At 36.4% G+C, this 21,430-nt stretch overlaps 1 protein-coding gene across 1 annotated transcript; it reads left to right on the top strand.

Moving 5' to 3' along the window:
• The first annotated feature begins 19,759 nt into the window (after positions 1-19,759).
• Positions 19,760-21,031, top strand: LOC121793529 (transcription factor TCP20-like). The gene is made up of 2 exons (XM_042191553.1): positions 19,760-20,692; positions 20,771-21,031. Exon 1 carries the CDS (start codon positions 19,869-19,871, stop codon positions 20,556-20,558), a length of 690 nt encoding a protein of 229 aa, XP_042047487.1. The 5' UTR covers positions 19,760-19,868; the 3' UTR covers positions 20,559-20,692; positions 20,771-21,031.
• The last annotated feature ends 399 nt before the right edge of the window (positions 21,032-21,430 follow it).

The following is a 21,430-nucleotide window of genomic DNA, read 5'->3' as shown; positions in this document are numbered from 1 at the left end:
TAATGTGCAAATTCTGAAATTATCCTAGTGATCCTTAATTCTTAATTAATTATGTACCCACAAATAGTTTGATTGAGATCTTGATTCTTAAGTATCTATCTTGATTCTTAAGTAGTACTTATCTCTTTTGGAAGAAATTTGGAGATCATCTTTGCCACCTCAACGACTTAGGCCTCGGATTTAAAAGTGTGATTTGATATTATTAATAATTAATCATACCAGGATAGTTAGTTAACTGATATTGCTGTCAATTTCGAAAATTCGAGAATATTACATTTTCATCTTTAATCAAATTAAAAACAAAGTGGAAATAGACGTGACAATATATAAACGATGGGGCGTCAGTTGAAGGCGTGTAATATTGGGCGTGCATGTTGCAAGTCTGATTTGGATTTCACTTATTTGAATGATGAAATAAAGCATGCACTACAATTTTAATTTATTAAATTTTGTTTTCAATCTAAATTAAGATGGAATGATCAAGAATAATTAATCGATCTCCAATATTGATGGGCTACAAAACAGTTTAATTAATTAATTAATCTTTTTGTGTATTTGTATTAATGTAAAGTTATTAAATTTTAAATGGACCATTTTATTAGTACCTTTATTTTGATCTCTAAAACGATATTTATGACAATCTTAGTTAAAAAATCTGTCCTTTTTGAAGAAACATAGACTTATGTAGGGATAATGGGGTTTGGCTGTTAGTGTTTCACTGGAGTTAGATTGTTGAAAGTTGAGCTACAAGTGGATCAATCATGTGAAAGATATATACAATAAATAATGCGTTTCTTTAAAATCTTTGCTTAGTAGCGAAGACACGCACATCGAATTTTTTTTGAAAGACATGTCACATTCCAAGACCTAACCACACAGTAAAACAAGAGCGAAAAAATGTTAATATATTGAAAGTGAATTATTTAATCTACTTTATAGTTATTTCATCATTTAACATTGTGAAATATGATCAATTCATACATGTCCGAATAATTAAAATCAACACATAAGTCAATACCCAATAGCGATTTCTATAGCTATGTAAACTCTTCTTCTTCAATTCAATATCAATTTTTTTAATTAATAGTAATTCAATAATTCAAGCAACAAAAAATATGTCAATTTTCTTTTCAGACACTACCTAACAGTTTACTTTGACGAACAGATGGAATATTATTAATGAAAGTTTGAAACTCATCATTGTTACATTTTAGATTAGCTAGTTCAGTAATTGTAATTCTGATTGTATGCAATAAATAATTGTTAGTTACTTGGTCTCCAGACTCCAGTATTATACTTGAAGACTTGAAGTAGTGTTATTTACTTAAATAAAGAAGACTAGATCGTTTTTATATATATAAGTATCACATCGGACTTGGACACTTTGACGGAGTCATCCACCTTATATATTACTCTCTCCGTCCCCGAATAAGAGTCGCTAATATCCATTTTGGGTCGTCCCCCATTAAGAGTCTCTCTTCATTTTTACCATAAATGGTAGTATGCCCCACATTCCACTAACTCACTCCACCTCACATTTTATTATAAAACCAATATAAAAATGAGACTTATATATATATATATATATATATATAGGGGTGTGATAAAATACAAACTCTCTAAAATACAAACTATACAAACTTTAATCATACTCACTTAATACAATTAATCAACGGTTAATATAAGAGATTTTTCTAATGTCAACATTTTGACATCGAAAAATCAGAATTTGGACACCCCCGTCGACAGAATTTGTACACTCCGTACATCCCCCCAGTGACATAATTTGTACATTTCGTTGACATCGACCCCCGGTGACAGAATTTGTACAGTCCGTTGACATAATTTGTACACTCCGGTGACAGAATTTGTACACTCCGGTGACATAGTATAGTTTGTATTTTAGAGAGTTTGTATTTGATCACACCTATATATATATATATATATATATATATATATATATATAGGGATGTATTCATTTCCTTTTCCTATATTTCCTCCTTTTTCCTTCTTAATATCAGCCATTAGATTAGAGAAATGGACGGTCAAGATCAACATTGGATAATTAATCCCGTGTTGCATTATTTGTCCTATTTTGTGCATTATGAGGGTACAATAGTAATCTAATAATGGCTGGAAACCGCTACGAATAATGCACCACATGGTCACGAGTAATGCATATAATTGCCTATATAATGCACAATATGTGAACTGCAATGCATACGAACAAGATGTGTTGTGTTATGATGTTTGACACACGTTTCTTGTTTCCCCTAAGGGTTTAATAAGCTTAGGGGCTAGGGTATAGTACGTAGACATGTATGTAATCTTCACATGGTAACGAGTAATGGATATATTTGACTATATAATGCACAATTTGTGAACTGCAATGCATACGAACAAGATGTGCTGTGTTATGATGTTTGACACACGTTTCTTGTTTCCCCTAAGGGTTTAATAAGCTTAGGGGCTAGGGTATAGTACGTACGCATTAATAATAAATTATAAAATGATACGAATAATTCACCAAATTGTCACGAGTAATGGATGTTATTAACTATATAATGCACAATATGTGAACTGCAATGCATACGAATAAGATGTACCATGTTATGATGTTTGACACACGTTTCTTGTTTCCCCTAAGGATTTAATAAGCTTAGGGGCTAGGGTATAGTACGTAGACATTACTAAATGCACGTATGTAATCTTCAATCCGTTGATTAACCCATATACACAATACCTCTAATAATGCATAATATACTGAGATAATGACAATTAAGAGCTACATAATGCACTACCTAAACCAAATAATGCACATACGTATATTCCAATAACAACAATTTGTTAGTAATGTCTACGTACTATACCCTAGCCCCTAAGCTTATTAAACCCTTAGGGGAAACAAGAAACGTGTGTCAAACATCATAACATGGTACATCTTATTCGTATGCATTGCAGTTCACATATTGTGCATTATATAGTTAATAATATCCATTACTCGTGACAATTTGGTGAATTATTCGTATCGTTTTATAATTTATTATTAATGCGTACGTACTATACCCTAGCCCCTAAGCTTATTAAACCCTTAGGGGAAACAAGAAACGTGTGTCAAACATCATAACACAGCACATCTTGTTCGTATGCATTGCAGTTCACAAATTGTGCATTATATAGTCAATTATATCCATTACTCGTTACCATGTGAAGATTACATACGTGTCTACGTACTATACCCTAGCCCCTAAGCTTATTAAACCCTTAGGGGAAACAAGAAACGTGTGTCCAAACATCATAACATGGTACATCTTATTCGTATGCATTGCAGTTCACATATTGTGCATTATATAGTCAATTATATGCATTACTCGTGACCATGTGGTGCATTATTCGCAGATACCAAAATGTGGCAGTTACTTTTCCGCCAAATGTCAATAATAACCCTGTAATGCATACAACCACCTTCTATAATGCAACACGGAACCAGTTTTATAGAATCAATCTGATCCGTTGATGCCTTAGATCTAACGCGTAATATTAAGAAGGAAAAATGATCTAAGATGTGAAAAGGAGAATAACGCTCCCCTATATATATATATATATATAGGGGCGTTATTCTCCTATTCATCCCGTAGATCATTTATTCTTCTTAATATGGGCCGTTAGATCTCATTCATCAACGGTTCAGATGATCTGCATTATTACACTATAATGATGCATTATTAGTCGGTGTGCATTATTCAATTGAAAATCTGCATTATTACACTATAATGATGCATTATTAGTCAGTGTGCATTATTCAACTGAAAATCTGCATTATTAAATGACACGTGGCACCAATCTAACCGTCGGATGACAAAATCGTGGGACTGAGATTAAAAAGAACAAAGAACAAAAGATACAAAAAGGAAATGAATACATCCCTACATCCCTATATATGAGTACATGAAAATGATCAAAACAAAAATACATCTTAATATAAAAATGCAGGCTAAATTGTGGCTATAAGATTAGGCGATCTGATGGTCAGTAATTAACCAAAAATATGGAAGGTTATTATTAATCAGTTTTAGGTCATTTTATAAAATCTGGGTTTGATGTCATTGTTAGATCATTTTAGATCATCATTTATTAAAATGACCTAAAAAATAAACTAACAGTGACCTAAAAGTCTCCTCCCTACAATTTTGTTCTGCGTTTTTGTATTTAGATACAGTTTTGTATGGATCAAAACCCAGTAAGTATATATTCATAAAAAGAATAGTATTATCATTAAAGTAGTACTCCCTCTGCCCCACTGAATATGACACGTTTTCCTTTTTAGTTTGTCTCAAATAAGATGACACATTTCCATTTTAGGAAACTTTCTCTTTTCAATTAATACACCCAATCACTTTATCTCACTACAATTAAAATATGCATCTCTCTTTCTCTCTCTATTTTAATACTTACGCCCACCTTTTCTCTCTCCATTAAACACATTAATTAATAACTCTTAAAATCTCGTGCCGGCCAAGAAATGTGTCATCTTAGCCGGAATTGAAAAGAGAGTAGCACGCAGCAGTGTTAGCACGCAGCAGTGTTAGTATTGTATACATACAGTACACGTTGATTTCCAACAGTACATAATAAGAATTGTTCCGTATAATAAAAAAGTACTCCTATAAGTGTATACATTGAAATATTATTCCGTATAAAACCAATGGTGACTATTGGATGGGATGACCTAGCTAGATTGCATCATCTTATAGCTTCCATTTATGGTCTTGTCTCTTTCAACTTCTGTAAACAAAATTGCATTTAGAAGACGATTGGTGAAATTCTAATCTTGGTTTTTAAATTTTTAGAATCATGGACCACGTCGTTTGTTGGGAGGGTGTTATGTCAAATAACTTTGCATAGTTTTAGATTTGAACGGAACAATACGAAAGAGAACACAAATTAGATTATAAAGTGTGTTAGTACAATACTCCTTTATTAGCTTGTAGTACTTCCTATACAGTTTACACCTTTATTAATATCCAACTATAAAATTGAAATATAAAATTAGAAGACGACAAGTTTGGACATCCTAATTATATAGTGTAGTGTCACTCCTAATTTCTATAACAATAATATTATAGTGTCTGCTTGAAGTACTAAACTCCGAATAATTAGATATACCCACCATGCCTTTTGTCCATAGCCACCAAGAATTTGCCAATCGACATTATACGAGTGTTTGTGGATGCAAGGAAGCTTCATCACGTTTCAACTATTAATAGACCAAAATCCCAACATGTGCCTCAAGGTTAAATTAATGGCCACTCATATACTCCATCCGTCCCGCTTTAGCAGTCCCGGTTGGGCATTTTCGCGCGTCCCACTTTAGGAGTCACGGTTGGGATGTTTCATTAAATGATAATTAAAAATGATTTGTTTCCATTTATCCGATAATTTGTTTCCATTTAATCAATTTTATGTATACAATTTAGTAATCGATGCTAACATTTCACGCTAATAAGGTAGGATCCATAAATTGATAAAAGACTGTATTTCAAATAATCGGTTCATTTCACCCATGTATCTTGTGGATGTGTGTCCATGCAAATCATGCAAAGTATCATTCTTGCATAAGCAAAGTATCATTCTTGCAGCCGCAAGTTATCATTCTTGCTGCCGCAAGTTATCATTCTTACACTGGCGGACTATCATTCTTGCGCAAGGAAACTATCATTCTTGCGCAAGGAAACTATCATTCTTGAGCAACTCATTCACGTCAAGCTGCTGATTTGATTAAGTGATAGAGCCGTTGGAGCTCGAGGAAGAGATCAAGAAAGGAGCTCGGTTTGGTGAGCTGAAACTAGCCGTTGGGAATCAGCGGTTATAACTGTTTTGTGTGAAATCAGTTGATGGGTTATTTCTTGTTCTTCGCATATATAGCTCGATAGTTTCCAGTTGAAAGGAATATAGAAGAAAGAATACACAATACACATACACAATTAGGAGATTATTGCTCTAGCTTGCGATTAGTTTGGAGTGATTGAATTGTGAGTGTGAGTTCATTGTATTTGAGAGTTGTTCATCAATAAGATTCCGATCATCTTCTCCGTGGACGTAGGTGGTTTATCACCGAACCACGTTACATCGTTGTGTGCTTTATTCTTTCGTTCGTGCGCGTGTGAGATCGGCGGTATCACGACCCAACAAGTGGCGCCGTCTGTGGGAAGATCCCAGAGGTTTTCTTGTTGATTGTTTTTCTGGGTGAGTTAGGGTCCAGAAGCTCTGGTGTCTAAGCCGATCTTGACGATTGTCCACCGTCTGTTCGAAGAAATGTCCACGGCCAAGTTTGAGGTGGAGAAGTTCACCGGCAGAAACGACTTTGGGCTGTGGAGGTTGAAGATGAAGGCTATCTTGATGCAGCAAGGCCTATGGGATATCTTGAAGGATGGCACCGAGGCTAAAGAAAAGCCTGAGGCCGATGAGAAAGAAAAAGGAAGGCTTCAAGATATGCAATATAAGGCTTACAGCACCCTGATCTTGAACTTGACAGATAGGGTGCTGAGGGAAGTTTCCAAAGAGGAGACGGCTGCGGGCGTTTGGACAAAACTTGAGTCATTGTATATGACCAAGTCTCTTGCAAATCGTTTGCATTTGAAGCAGAAACTTCTTGCTTTCAAGTTTTCAGATGGAAAGAGCATTTCTGAACAGCTTGAGGAGTTTGGGAAATGCATAGATGATCTTGAAAACATTGATGAGGTGATTAAGGATGAAGATAAGGCTTTAATGTTGCTCAATTCCCTGCCCAAGAGTTATGAGCACTTCAAGGATGCAGTGCTTCTTGGTAGAGAGGCCAAGGTTACATATGAAGAGATACATTCTGCATTGAAGCTGAAGGAATCGCGGAAGGCTGATGCTAAACAACCTGATCCAGTGGCTGAGAGCCTGCATGTGAAGAACAATCAGAATAAGAAGGGTTCCAAGAAGAAGTTCCAGAAGAAGGAAGAAGGTGGGGGGTGGAAGGAGAAAAGGAGCTGTCACTACTGTAAAAACCCGGCCATTTAAAGAAACATTGTTTTGCTTGGAAGAAAAAACAAGAGCAAGAAAGGGCTGGGAATGCAGAGACCGCTGATCTGGCTCAGGATGTTGAAGATAATGAGGCTTTGAATATCCACTCAGGGGCCAAGATTGAAGAATGCTGGATCATGGATTCAGGTTGCTCCTTTCACATTTGTTCCCACAAGTCTTGGTTCCAAGAATTATCAGATTGGGAAGGATCAGTGATACTAGGGAATGATCAAATGTGTAATGTCAAGGGCATTGGGAATATCAGACTGAGAATGAAGGATGAGAGTGTGAAAACTCTCACAGAGGTCAGATTTATACCTCAAATTAAGAGAAATTTGATATCTCTTGGAATGTTGGAATCAAAGGGGTGCAGGTTTGATTCTGGTAATGGGGTTCTTAGAGTAACTAAAGGCTCCAGAATTGTGATGGAAGCTCAAAGAAAGAACAGCCTATATTACTTGGTTGGTGAGACAGTGGTGGATTCTGTCAATACTGCTCAGTCAGAGAACTTGAATCTTTGGCATGCCAGGTTGGGGCATGTGGGTGAGAAGGGCATCAGAGAACTTGCTAAGCATGGGGTTATGAAGCTGGGTGCAACAGAGAAGTTGAGCAAATGTGAGTCCTGTATGCTTGGGAAGGCCAAAAGGTTGCCATTCACTGGAGGAAAGCACACATCTACAAGACCTTTTGTGTATGCCCACAGTGACCTATGGGGGCCATCTCCAACAGAATCCATAGGTGGAGGTAAGTATTTTATCTCCATCATAGATGATTACTCTAGGAAAGTGTGGATTTATATTCTGAAAGAAAAGTCTCAAGCATTTGAAAGATTCAAAGAATGGCATACAAGATATGAGAATGAAAGAGGATCTGTCTTGAAGTATCTGCGGACTGACAATGGGATGGAATTTCTATCTGCTGAGTTTGATGATTTCTGTAAAATGAAGGGAATAAGAAGGCATAGGACAGTGCCTAGGACCCCTCAGCAAAATGGATTGGCAGAGAGAATGAATAGGACATTGCTAGAAAGAGTGAGATGCATGTTGTTCTACTCTGGGATGCCAAAGAAATTCTGGGCAGAAGCTATGTCTACTGCAGCTAATCTGATTAACAAATGCCCCTCCTCAGCAATATCAAATGAAACTCCAGATCAGAGATGGTATGGAAGCCTTGGTGATTACTCCACTCTGAGGGTGTTTGGATGTGGTGCCTATGCACATGTCAAGCAAGATAAACTGGAACCGAGGGCAAGAAAATGTGTAATGCTGGGGTACCAAGATGGAGTGAAGGGGTACAGATTATGGAACTTGGATAGAGCAGGCCAAAATATCATTGTGAGCAGAGATGTGACATTTAATGAAGAAGAGAGAGCAGAGATGTGACATTTAATGAAGAAGAGATGCCATTCAAGAAGAAGAAAGCAGTATCTGATGGTGAGAGCAGCAGCTCAAGAGTGCAGAATTTCGAGTTTGACAAAGAATACCACAGATCAGATGGTGATGAAGATTCTGAGATCACAGAGAACCAGGAAGAAGGTGGAGCATCTAACCATCAACCAGCTCATGACACTAATAGCCAACAATCATCAGAACAGCAAACTGATGCAAGTCAAAGAGTTAGAAGAAATCCCAGAAGAAATGCAGGATTGCCTAGCAGATTTTCAGATTATGATATGAGTTTCTTTGCTCTTTGTGTGGCTGAGGTGCTCATGTTTTCAGAACCCTCAACCTATGAGGAAGCCATAAGTTGCAAAGAAAGTCAGAAATGGGTCAGAGCCATGGAAGAAGAAATAGAATCCTTGCTGAGAAATGGGACTTGGATTTTGGTAACTGATCCAGGGACTCAGAAGCTGATAAGTTGCAAATGGCTATTTAAGAAGAAGGTAGAGGTGGGGGAAGTTGAAAGCATACGGTTTAAGGTAAGGCTGGTTGCTAGAGGGTTCACACAAGTGGAGGGTATTGACTACACTGAGGTGTTCTCTCCAGTGGTGAAACACACATCTATTCGGATCTTGTTGGCCTTGACAGCTCATTTTGATTGGGAGCTGCATCAACTTGATGTGAAGACAGCTTTTTTACATGGAGATTTGGAAGAAACAATCTACATGGTGCAGCCTAAAGGCTTTGAGAAGCCTGGAGAGGAAAAGAAAGTGTGCTTGCTGAAAAAGAGCTTATATGGCCTCAAGCAAAGTAGTAGGCAGTGGAATAAGAAATTTCATGAGCAAATGGAGTTGATGAATTTTGAAAGGTCAAGCTTTGATAGTTGTGTGTACATCAAGAAGAAGGGAGATCTGATAATTGCCTACCTGTTGCTGTATGTAGATGATATTCTACTGGCAGGTTCAAACAAGAATGAGCTGCAAACTGTGAAAGAGGAGCTGAGGCAGAAGTTTGAGATGAAGGATCTTGGAGAAGCCAAGAGGATCCTGGGTATGGATATTGTCAGAAACAGAAGGAAGAAGGAATTGAAGTTGTTCCAGGCTGACTACATCAGAAAGGTGGTGGAGAAGTATCAAGTGAAAGATGCAAAGCCTGTTTCCACTCCACTGGCAGGTCATTTCAGACTTAGCAAAGAACAAATGCCAAGAACAGAGGATGCTAGGAGAGAAATGAGCCTGATACCATATGCGAATATAGTGGGCAGTGTGATGTATTTGATGATATGCACAAGACCGGATGTAGCTCATGCTATAAGTGTGGCTAGTAGGTACATGGCTGATCCGGGTAGAGAGCACTGGGCTGCTCTGAAATGGATTCTGAAGTACCTAAAAGGATCTGCAATGATTGGTTTGAAGTTTGGCAGTGAAGCTTGGTCTGAAAAGGATGAAGTTCTTGAGGGATTTTGTGATTCGGATTATGCAGCCAACTTGGACAACAGAAAATCCCAAAGTGGCTACATATTCACCTTATTTGGAACAACAGTCAGCTGGAAGTCGAATCTACAGTCTGTGGTTGCGTTATCCACAACCGAGGCTGAGTATATTGCATTAACAGAGGCTGCAAAGGCTGCAAGGGATCATGCAAGATCTGGGAATGGAGTTGGGAGCAGTAAAGATTAACTGTGACAGTAACTCAGCAATATGTTTAGCCAAACACCAAATGTTCCATGAGAGGTCGAAGCATATAGATGTGAGGAGACACTTCATCAGAGATGAGATTCAAAGTGGAAAGATCAATGTGGTGAAAGTTCCTACCGAAGAAAATGCATCAGATATGTTGACAAAATCTCTGCCAACTTCGAAATTCAAACATTGTTTGAAGTTGGTTGAAATTGTGGAGTGTTGAGATTTGTAACAAGGATTGAGAAGGGAATCTAGATATTGATGGAGCTTTGCAAGGACAAGGTGGAGATTTGTGGATGTGTGTCCATGCAAATCATGCAAAGTATCATTCTTGCATAAGCAAAGTATCATTCTTGCAGCCGCAAGTTATCATTCTTGCTGCCGCAAGTTATCATTCTTACACTGGCGGACTATCATTCTTGCGCAAGGAAACTATCATTCTTGAGCAACTCATTCACGTCAAGCTGCTGATTTGATTAAGTGATAGAGCCGTTGGAGCTCGAGGAAGAGATCAAGAAAGGAGCTCGGTTTGGTGAGCTGAAACTAGCCGTTGGGAATCAGCGGTTATAACTGTTTTGTGTGAAATCAGTTGATGGGTTATTTCTTGTTCTTCGCATATATAGCTCGATAGTTTCCAGTTGAAAGGAATATAGAAGAAAGAATACACAATACACATACACAATTAGGAGATTATTGCTCTAGCTTGCGATTAGTTTGGAGTGATTGAATTGTGAGTGTGAGTTCATTGTATTTGAGAGTTGTTCATCAATAAGATTCCGGTCATCTTCTCCGTGGACGTAGGTGGTTTATCACCGAACCACGTTACATCGTTGTGTGCTTTATTCTTTCGTTCGTGCGCGTGTGAGATCGGCGGTATCACGACCCAACATATCTAACGCAAAAGTTGAGGGGAATTTATTGTATATGAAAATTTTATATAATCGAACTTATAAGCCAGAGAGAAAAATATAAGAGATAAAATCATAGTTAATGAGAAGAGAGTGGAAGAAATATTAAAGTGAGGTTGGGCATTTCGCGCAATGACCAGATTTATTTCGGTAAAAAATTGCTTATATGCTTATGAAAAAAATGAGGTTGAATAACTTTTATGGAAAGCTTAATTTGTTTTTACAACTTATATAACTGGTTTAAAATCTTATTTTATCAAATACTTTCAAGAGTTTAAGGCTCCCAAATAATTTTGAGTGGGTAGTGATCACACAATTTTGTGCATTCATGGTTTAATTGGTGAGAATAGTATGTTGTTTTTCATTGTTTCGCATATTAGGGAATTTCAGTTAGAAAAAATATGTTTTAACTGATTTAGGTCTATAATTATGGGTTCTAATAGAAAATATCTGCCTACACGTACTAATGTGGCCCTAGCTACCAAATACCAATTAGTATACAAAAGAAATGGAGGATTATGCACCTATTACCTATACACACTAAATAGCTAGAGAAAAAAAAATTGTGACCTTATTTGTTTTGCACGTACCAGTCAAGGACTTTGGAGTTATTTAAGATGTGTTTTTCTTACCGTAGAAAAGGGTCTTGAAAATTCGAAGTTCATATAGGCGATATAAATTGTTTCTTCCGCCTCCCATTTATCGATTCCGGATCCGCCATTACTTCAAATGGTTCTTTTAACTTGAAAAAAGCATAATGAAATTAACTATACTTGTTTATTGTTTTGTTTGAGAGCCGTTAATCTCTTGTCTGGTTAAATACTATTTTTTAGAATTTGATTAGACTTTGATAGTTTCTTAAACCATTTCATAAATTTTCATAAATTTTCATCAATTGTTTTATTTTTAATAAATCAAAAAAGATCTATAGATTTTTGGTTCATAGGTTCGGAATCATCGCAAAACATGTTATGTTCAGCAGTAAAGGCAAGGTCCAGATTCTTGGAAAACAAAGCCCAAACATGTTATACAACAATTGGTTTGTCCCAATTGGTGGGCCAATCTGGTCCAGATTTCTTTTCTCAGATCCACCATCTTATTTATTTTGATGTTTACATTGTAATTCAAAATTTCAAAAATAAACAAATAAAAACCAATAGAACAAAAAAAAGAAGAAGAAAATTCCGTTCCTTTAAAAAAAAGAAGAAAATTCCCTTCCTCTCAGTTAAAACTAATTAGTACTAGTATTTTATTTACCTTCATTTCAAGTAAAGGCCCAACTACTAAGGAAATGCTTATACCATCATTTCAGCCAAGTAAAGGCCCAACGACTAGGATTTGCTTCACTATCTTTTTAATTTAGGGATATTGGTCCCTAAAATCATAAATTTTAGCCAAAATTTAAAATTGGTCCAGAATATCACAAACTTTGCACTTTGTTTGGTATTTCCCCAACTGACCTACATAAAATATTTTCATCAAAATCTTATTTTACGTGGGCAACCATGATACGTTTTATGATATTTTAAACCACTTTTTAAGTTCATTACAAGTAGGATAAAAAGTCATGTAGAAAACCACATTGATTTAATTGTGTCAACCATAAAAAAAATGTCTCGTAAATTAGAGCATCCACAATGGTTGCAAAATCGGGCGGACGATCGGGAGTTATCGTCCTCGAGCGAGATCGGACGTCCATTGCAGGCGCCCGATGCATCGTGCGCCCATTGCAATGCGTCTCCTGATCGAGCCCGAGGACGAGTGACGCGTTTTCATTTTTTTAAAAAATTTCTATCTATAAATCTACCTTATTTTCACTCATTTCTCACACATCTCTCACACATCTCTCAACCCTCACACAATAGCTCTCAAATCAAACATCTCTCTTTAACTCACTTTTCCAAAATATTTCCCTGAGAAGATATAAATCGGGCTATGGAACGCGTAATGCTTGATTTAGGGGACCAGATTCTCGCAGGTATTCGTGCAATACAAGAGCAAGAGCAGGCCGAAGAGCAGGTCCCGAGGTCCATCCTCCACCGGACATCCGTCCGTCGAGAGCATGACCTAGCTCATCACGTTTGTTCGAAGACTACTTCGCCGATGAGCCATAGTGGGGACAGACGGTTTTTCGCCGACGGTTTAGGATGCAGTGAGAACTGTTTCTCTGCATTGTTCGCGCGATGGAGGCGCGCGACGAGTACTTCCAACACCGGCAAGATGCGGCCAATAGAATCGGTCTATGCCCGCTTACGAAGTGCACAATTGCGCTTCGTCAGTTGGCCAACGGCACCATGGCGGACATGTTCAACGAGTATATTCACGTCGGGGATACAACTGGCCGAGGGTGTCTGGAAAAATTTTGTGAGGGCGTGGTTGACTCCTTCGGCGCCACATATTTGCGTAAGCCGAATGCCGAAGATTGCCAGTTCCTGACGGGGATGCATGATAAGGTGCACGGCTTTCCTGGAATGTTAGGGAGCATTGATTGCATACACTGGGCGTGGAAGAATTGTCCGGCACCGTGGAGAGGCCAATTCACGGTATAAGGGTACCCACCCGACGATGATCCTTGAAGCCATCGTTGACCACCGTCTTTGGATCATGAATGCTCGCTTTGGCGTGGCGGGGTCCAACAACAATATCAACGTGCTGAACACATCGAGTCTCTTCACCGAGCAATACAATGACAACGGTCCGGTTATCGAGTTCACTGCCAACGGACGGCAGCATCATATGGGGTAATACTTAGCCGATGTCATATACCCGAGATGGCCAGTCTTCTTGAAGACGATCTCCTGCCCAACGGATCCGAAGAAAGCCTTTTTTTCACAGTGGCAAGAGTCTGCACGGAAGGACATGGAACGAGGATTCAGTGTGCTTCAAGCGCGTTGGCCAATAGTGAAAGGCCCAGCTCGTTCCTGGTACATGCACCATATCGCCAATGTCATGTACGCGTGTCATGTACGCGTACACCATCTTGCACAACATGATTATTCACGATGAGGTACAAGAGCTGGCTATTGGTCCGACGATTAAGCTGAATCGAGCGCAGGTCATTCAACCCCGCCGGTGATTCGAGGTTTACCTTATGGACTCAGTGAGAGATTACAAGCAGGGGAGAACATGTGCAACCGGCAAGCCCATCTTCAACTCATGAATGACATGGTTTAAGAAGTTTGGGCACGTAGGGTTCGTTGAAATTGTACCTTTTTTAAAGTATTTTCCGTTGTAAATTTTTTTTAATTAAGTAATGTATGTTTTGCTAGTTCTTTAATTTAATATCTAATTTAAAAAATAAAAAAAAATAAAATTGAAATGAAAAATGGATAATTGATAGGGCGGACACTAGGACGAAACCATTGCAGAAAGAAGGGATGGACTAAGAAATGCTGATGTGGCAACCACTAGGGTGCCCACTAGGGCATCCATTGTGGATGCTCTTAGTCTAATATAGTGATAGACATATCGTGTGAAATACCAAACAAAGTGCAAAGTTTGTGAGAAATACCAAGTTTTGACTAAAATTTATGATTATAGGGACCAATATCCCTTTAATTTATGCTATTCTTGTAGTTTGCTTTGAGTCATTTAAAGAGAAAAAACTGAAATGAGAAATATATTTAAGATTAATTATGCCAATTTTGCATTAAAACTCATGTCATTTCCAAAGTTCTTATTCTTAGTAAATGGATGGAGTATCAAATTCTATCCAAAAAAATTGACAAACTTGTAAATGTCACGGGTTTTAATGTGCAATTGGTAAAATAAGATAAAGACGAGAAAAGTAAAAGAGAGAGGAAAAAGGTAGTAAAATAAGTGTTAGTGGATTGTGAGTTCCACGTTATAAATGATGTGTATGATTATTATTTGTTAATTTTTTTTATATTTAAACTCTTTCTAATTTTAGGGATGATATAAAATGGTAAAACTAGTCTATTTTTTGCGAACATTGGGGAGTGATCAATTGTTAACTCATCATTTAATTGCTAACTACAACTTTTTTCGTTTTTCATTTTTTAATATTAAAAAGATAATAACAACTATCAAATTTAGGGTTTAGAAACACAATGTCAATACAGTGTATGAAATACATCAACACAAAGACATGACAATGTCAATACAATTTCATATTGACATTGTACAAGCATTGTATTGATATATTATGTGTCGTGTATTGATATAAAGCTGTTAACGGAATTTATGAAAATTTTTGAAATGTGTTTCAAATTTTGACATCGGAACATATGCAAGTGAGATCTCGTTAGAATCCTTACAGAAATTATCTTTAATTTGGTATATGTTGTGCGAAAAATAATTTAAATCGAGAAAGTTATATGCGTTTTAAAGTTATGAGATATTTTTCAGAAGTTAGTTACAACTAATTAGTTGTGAATTGACCTTAATACCCTTATTGACGTTTTTTTGTTGATCGTATTAACATTTCGAGGTTGATGATCTAGGCTCTTGATTTGAATATTTAATGACTATTATTTAATTATAGTTAGCAATTAAGTATTGAGTTAGTAATATAACACTCCTCGTTGAGTTAGTAATATAACACTCCCAACGAGGGTGCAATATAAAGATAATGAATAGTCCCTCGTGAAAGTACATATAAATATGTTGTCGGCTGTGTATAACCGTATCTGAATGCTGCTGGCTACTCCTTACTTGTATAACGGTTTCGAATGATTTACCATGATATGGAATTTCAAATAATTCTGACACTGCCAGAAATTATATTTTTCTATTAACTAAATTATCTAGTCCTGTACATGTGTTTAATCATCACATGCACATCGGTTCGATTTTCTTATTTGACATGTAGAAGTAATAAATTAATTATGTACCATAGTAATATACTTACTTCATTGACTAGGGTTCGTTAACGCAATACCATCTGTCATAAGCAATTTATAACACACAAGTATAATCAAATACTACATGAAATAAGGCATACTTTATGATGACTACCAGCCTACCATTACTTATGGGTTCCGGAATAATCTAAATTTCTATAATTGTAGCATGTTCATATATATTTTGAAGTGAAATATGGGGATTTGGTGGGAAATAAATATAATTAATTAATTAATTAATTTAGCCCTAGAATTGGTTTGTCATAGCTAGGCTTCATTCATTGCCGCCTTCCACCTACCTAATTAATTTCAGGACTTTCGACAATTCCAGTTCACATTTACTACAACGTGTAGCATAGCACTTCGTCAATTTTTGACGATATTGTATTTGAATATTTGTCAATTCATATAAAATAAGTATGAAATTTTATCATTATCTTGAAATGGTATAATGATGCCGTTGTATTTAACTTTAATTTGTAGCATGCATATGTATAGTCTCGGTATTTCAATTTCGATTTGGTTCGAAAAATGCAGTGTTAAACTGAAAGATGACGATATCATTACATATTTATAATATTTCAAAAATTATGTTAAATTTCAAAATAGATAAAAATCGTGCACTAATTAATAATAATAATCAATCCTTTTATAATTGGTAAACTGTGATTTCAGATACTCATAGTACATAATTGAGTCCCATCAAAATTCAAAATGCTCTTTGTAGCTGTTCTATTCTATCAGATCAAATCTAAAAACATCATTAAATAATTAATCCTTTAATGACTATTACTAATCATTATGATTCGCTATTTTAGCCAACTATAAATATTTTCTAGAATTTTAAAGAGCCACACAAAAAGTTAGCATTATTGGCTCCATTTATCATGTGTGTGCTTTTCAACCTTTCTCACTCCCAATTTAGAGATGGTAAAGCTCGACGCAGATATTGTAACTATATATCAATGCATTGATGAGGTTAATTGGTCAGAAGAAGAAAAAGGATATATATTATGTTGTGCGACGAAAAAATCCTATAATATTCATGAATAAAAATAATTGCTACTGATGAGTGATGATTATACTTTTTTAAACACAAAACTATTTAATTACTTAAAGTAAAATATACTCCTATATATGTATATATGCATATTTTGTATTTTGTGCAACTCAATTTCGTTGTTTTTAATGAGATGAGTAGAAAAAAAAGAGACTTTGAATTGAAGTGAGGAAATGATATGTCAACAACTTTGCTTTAAAAAAAGCGACCCCATATGTCTTAAAGCTAGGCAACATTTCACACAATCAGACACATAAACATAAACCGATCATCACGCCTACCTACCGATTCTTATCACACTCTCACTCAGTTATTGTGTAATAGTAATAAATTAACACCTTAAAATATCTCTAACATATACTCCATAAACTAATCGGATATATAATTGTATGGAATAATATAGCTAGGCTCTACTTTAGAGCTTACGTACAAGTAAACCCTATAATATAGGAATATCAATCAGTCATGCATCTAGGAAGTATACATCGATCGATTTCACAATATAAATGTTGAAATTTAAAATTGCATAAAGACGAAACGAGCTAGAACATCTAATTATCTACTACTCCTACTCATTTATATACTCCATCTACAAGCTAGGTTGAGGTCAAGTCTATTTTATAAGTATTTTGTATGAGTAATAATTAATTACTCCATAATAAACATATAAATTATTATTTTTGTTCATCATAGTCAAGTTTTAATTGTAAATTATGTTTAACTACATTTTAAGAAAAAAAACTCACATACATATCAGCATACATGTAATAAATATGAATTTAAATTGAAAAGAAGGCGCCGCAAATATGTATAGAATTGAGTGTTTTTCTTCTTCTTCTTCAATTATATAGGAGTGGAATGGAGTAGTGGCTACGCTCATGTCCACATCCCTCATTCAATATTCGTCTCTTCGATAGGGGCGGGGCACCAGCACATCTTATGATTGCATCTCTCTCTCTCTATATATATATATAGTTCTACTTATATATTTCATCCAAAGAGATAATGCTATTGTAGTATGAACTACTAGTATACTAAGACATGAACAAGTACAACCGTAGTGTATCCGCACTTTAGTATTGAAGAAATCAATCAAAGGCATAAGAAAAAGGGAAAATTGTAGGCCGCTCCATTTTTTGGCTTCATTCTCCTCTCCTCTCCTCATCAATTTCTCCAATTTTGTTCACAATACATATTCAATTTCAAATCTAAATTGGGTTGCAAAATAAAAGTTTAGTCAATAACATAATCAATCAACCCAAATATATGAATATGTATAATTAAATAAAGCTACCTCCTCGTCTATAAAATAAGCGTTCTGACACATAAAGTATCTGGATAATTTAGGTTAGTGTCTGAGCACCCGCACATATATGTTAATAACCCCATTCAGTTCGACCAAATCTGTAAGAATTGATGGATGGTCATCCCAGCGCCGGTGATGAATTGTCACCTACAAGCGTTTGTTGATGAATTCATATTTGTTCTCCATCCTTTAAGAGTTGTAAAATATATGATCGACCAGAGATTGAGTGCACCTCGTTCTATTCGAAGTTACATGGGCAAACATCAATCTAAACACCAAGGCATACTCGTTCATCTCAAACCTTATGTTGTGTCCACCACATGGAACAACTTCTCAAATCATAATACAACTCCATGTCCATCACTTGCCAATTGGTGTAGCATGATGTTCACGCTCTCCAGTCAACTCTAAACCCGCCACACAAGCTGATGAGCAAGTAAATAAAAAATTTCAATAATAATTTTTCATCATATAAAATTGAGAACATAAAATCTTTTTCTTTTTATAAACCCGATGTAAGTAAATACGCAAGTCTAGAAATTCATTTTGACAATTTAAACCTTCTTTACATATTCCGACTTTGGCGATACATTAATTCCGTATAAAGTCGTGCGTCCAATATAATTTTGTGTATCAACAATCACTACAACAACAAAAAAAACCGTTAAAGGACATATTTTAATGAAATTAAGGACGTCAGTTTTTAAATATGCCACCAACGCTTCAAAAAGTATCATTATTATTTGAGTCACAACTAAAATTAGAAGACGAAAATGGAAACCTCCTCAAAAAGTAAAAGATTAAGCTAATTAATCCTTAATTTAATAAATGTTCATAGTACTTTAATTAGACGAAGGGGTATCTATTACTACTATTATTTGAGTTATAACGTTGCGACAAGAAGTACTGCTATTATTTATTGTATTTTATTTGACTGTTTCATCAATCGGTATTGGAGAAGAAGATACGGAACGGCGAATCGAGTGATTGACGGAAAGTAAAATGTGTGTTTTCAAAAATGCACAAAGTTAATTTTCTCGAAAATAAAATAAAATAAAATATGGTTGTTCGTGGTTGAGGTTGATGATCAAACAACTCAATCATATTTCGAGGGGTCCTTTCTTCAAATTCAAGATTCTTCCCTACTTAAATTACTCCACTTATTTAAAATTAGGAATTGGGACGCACCTACCCATATATGAAATTGAATTGATGAGCAACAAAAATCCAAAAACATATGGATTTGGAAAATCATGACAAGATCAACTACCTCCCTTAAATCCATTAAACACCCATCATTTTTAACGCAAACTTGTCCAAACCCATAATTGCTGTGATTAAATAAACAGTGCAATAATTACAACTAACTGATCATATGACTAACAAAAAACCCCTTTTGCTTCGCTCTCACTATTAATTACTAACAATCTTAAAACATCCCAACATTTAAATTTTTTTTTAAAAAAGTTATATTTATTTATTTATTTATCTATCTATCATCTGCATGATTACAAACACTGTAGCAAGAGTGACAACGACTCATGTGCGAGAGAGAGAAGATAAGGCAGTACAGTAAAAGGAGAAGAAAAAATAAGATGAAAATATAGGAACTTTTTTTTACATGTCCCCTTCTTCATCAATCAAAAGGCCCCATTTCTCGCCTCTTGTCATGGAACACAAACCCTCAAACCCAAATCCCCAACCAAACATGGCGCTAGCCATCATCGACGACGACGCCAAGAAGAAGCAGCTTGCTCCCAAGCGTACCTCCAACAAGGACCGCCACAAGAAGGTTGAGGGCCGTGGCCGCCGCATCAGGATTCCTGCCCTCTGCGCTGCTAGAATCTTCCAGCTCACTCGGGAGCTCGGGCACAAGACGGACGGAGAGACGATCCAGTGGCTGCTGCAGCAGGCCGAGCCTTCGATCGTGGCTGCCACAGGCACCGGAACGATTCCGGCGTCTGCCTTGGCGGGTGCAGGGTCCTCTGTTTCGGAACAGGGGAGCTCTGTGTATTCGCGGCTGGTGGAGAGTGGGATGGGGATTAGGGCGAGCTCAATTTCGATGATGAATGAAGGGATTTGGCCTTCCTTCAATGGATTTGGATCAGCAATATTCCAGAATGCAAATATTCAAAGCGCCAATCGTGGTGTGAAGCTAGGGTTTGAGTTCCCCGTGCCCGGGCTGGAGCTGGGGCTCTCACAAGAGGGGCAGATGGGGCTTAATCTGCAAGCTTTTAGCCATTTTTATCAGCATATTGGGGATTGCAGCGGCGGAGATCAGAATCAAGGGAAGGAGAATTCGCAGGGATGAGGCCACTAGTTTGATTTAGATTGATTCAGGACGATGATTGACTGTCGATTGCTTAAGATGAAGCAAGCTGCGATCATCCATGGTCTTGCTACTTGTGTTTTCTGCTCAGCTCAATTCAGTGCCCACGCAAACAGGTATACTTTGCTTTCTTTACTTTGTTTTTTTGAAGTGATTTGTTTGATACTATATTTTTGTGCCTTCATGCAATGCAGTGTGGAGTAGAGTATGTGTGGAATGAAGATTGGTTGTGATTTTAGTTTGTGGTATCCAATTTTGAGGTGTGTTGTCACATAATTAATGTTGGTTTGTATTAATTAGTAGTACAATGATGATGAGTTGTCGTTGGCTTGCTTGTTTGTTACAAGTTGGGAAAGTTTCTTGAAATACAAGATATGAGTAACACATATATGTATGCCCTAGTGTTTGGGAATTGGGATTGCACTTTTACTTTTCTTATAAGTAATTACTCCAAATCAAGATTTGTACAATCAACATTTATTACTGCTGCCTAGTATTTGCTCATTTCTTGTTTGATCTTCAAATGTGGGGGGCGGGGGGAATTTGATGGCCTAATCTTTTGCATCTTACTTATATTCTAACTTAGACATAGAATCTTTATATGAATTCTTCTTAACAAATTTGTAAACAGTAGTTCTCGTTAAAATTACTCCACTAGGTAATTAAGTAATACTCCGGTATAAGTGATCACTTTTGGAATCCGCAGATGCCAGATATAGTAGAAAAATAGCTATCCTGTAACCACTTTTGGAAAATTTAATATGAGGCCTCACTTTCTATATTTCCCCTTTTTAAACTAAAAAAACTTAGAGCATCCATAGTGGTTATAGCCCAGCAATAGTCTAGCCACAAAC

The sequence above is a fragment of the Salvia splendens genome, chromosome 3, assembly GCF_004379255.2.
Source record: "Salvia splendens isolate huo1 chromosome 3, SspV2, whole genome shotgun sequence".
Lineage (NCBI taxonomy): Eukaryota > Viridiplantae > Streptophyta > Magnoliopsida > Lamiales > Lamiaceae > Salvia > Salvia splendens.
This window is presented reverse-complemented; position numbering and strand designations above follow the sequence as displayed.

Coding starts and splice junctions, on each gene's coding strand:
- LOC121793529 (XM_042191553.1), top strand. CDS start 19,869: ATGTCCCCTTCTTCATCAATCAAAAGGCCCCATTTCTCGCCTCTTGTC.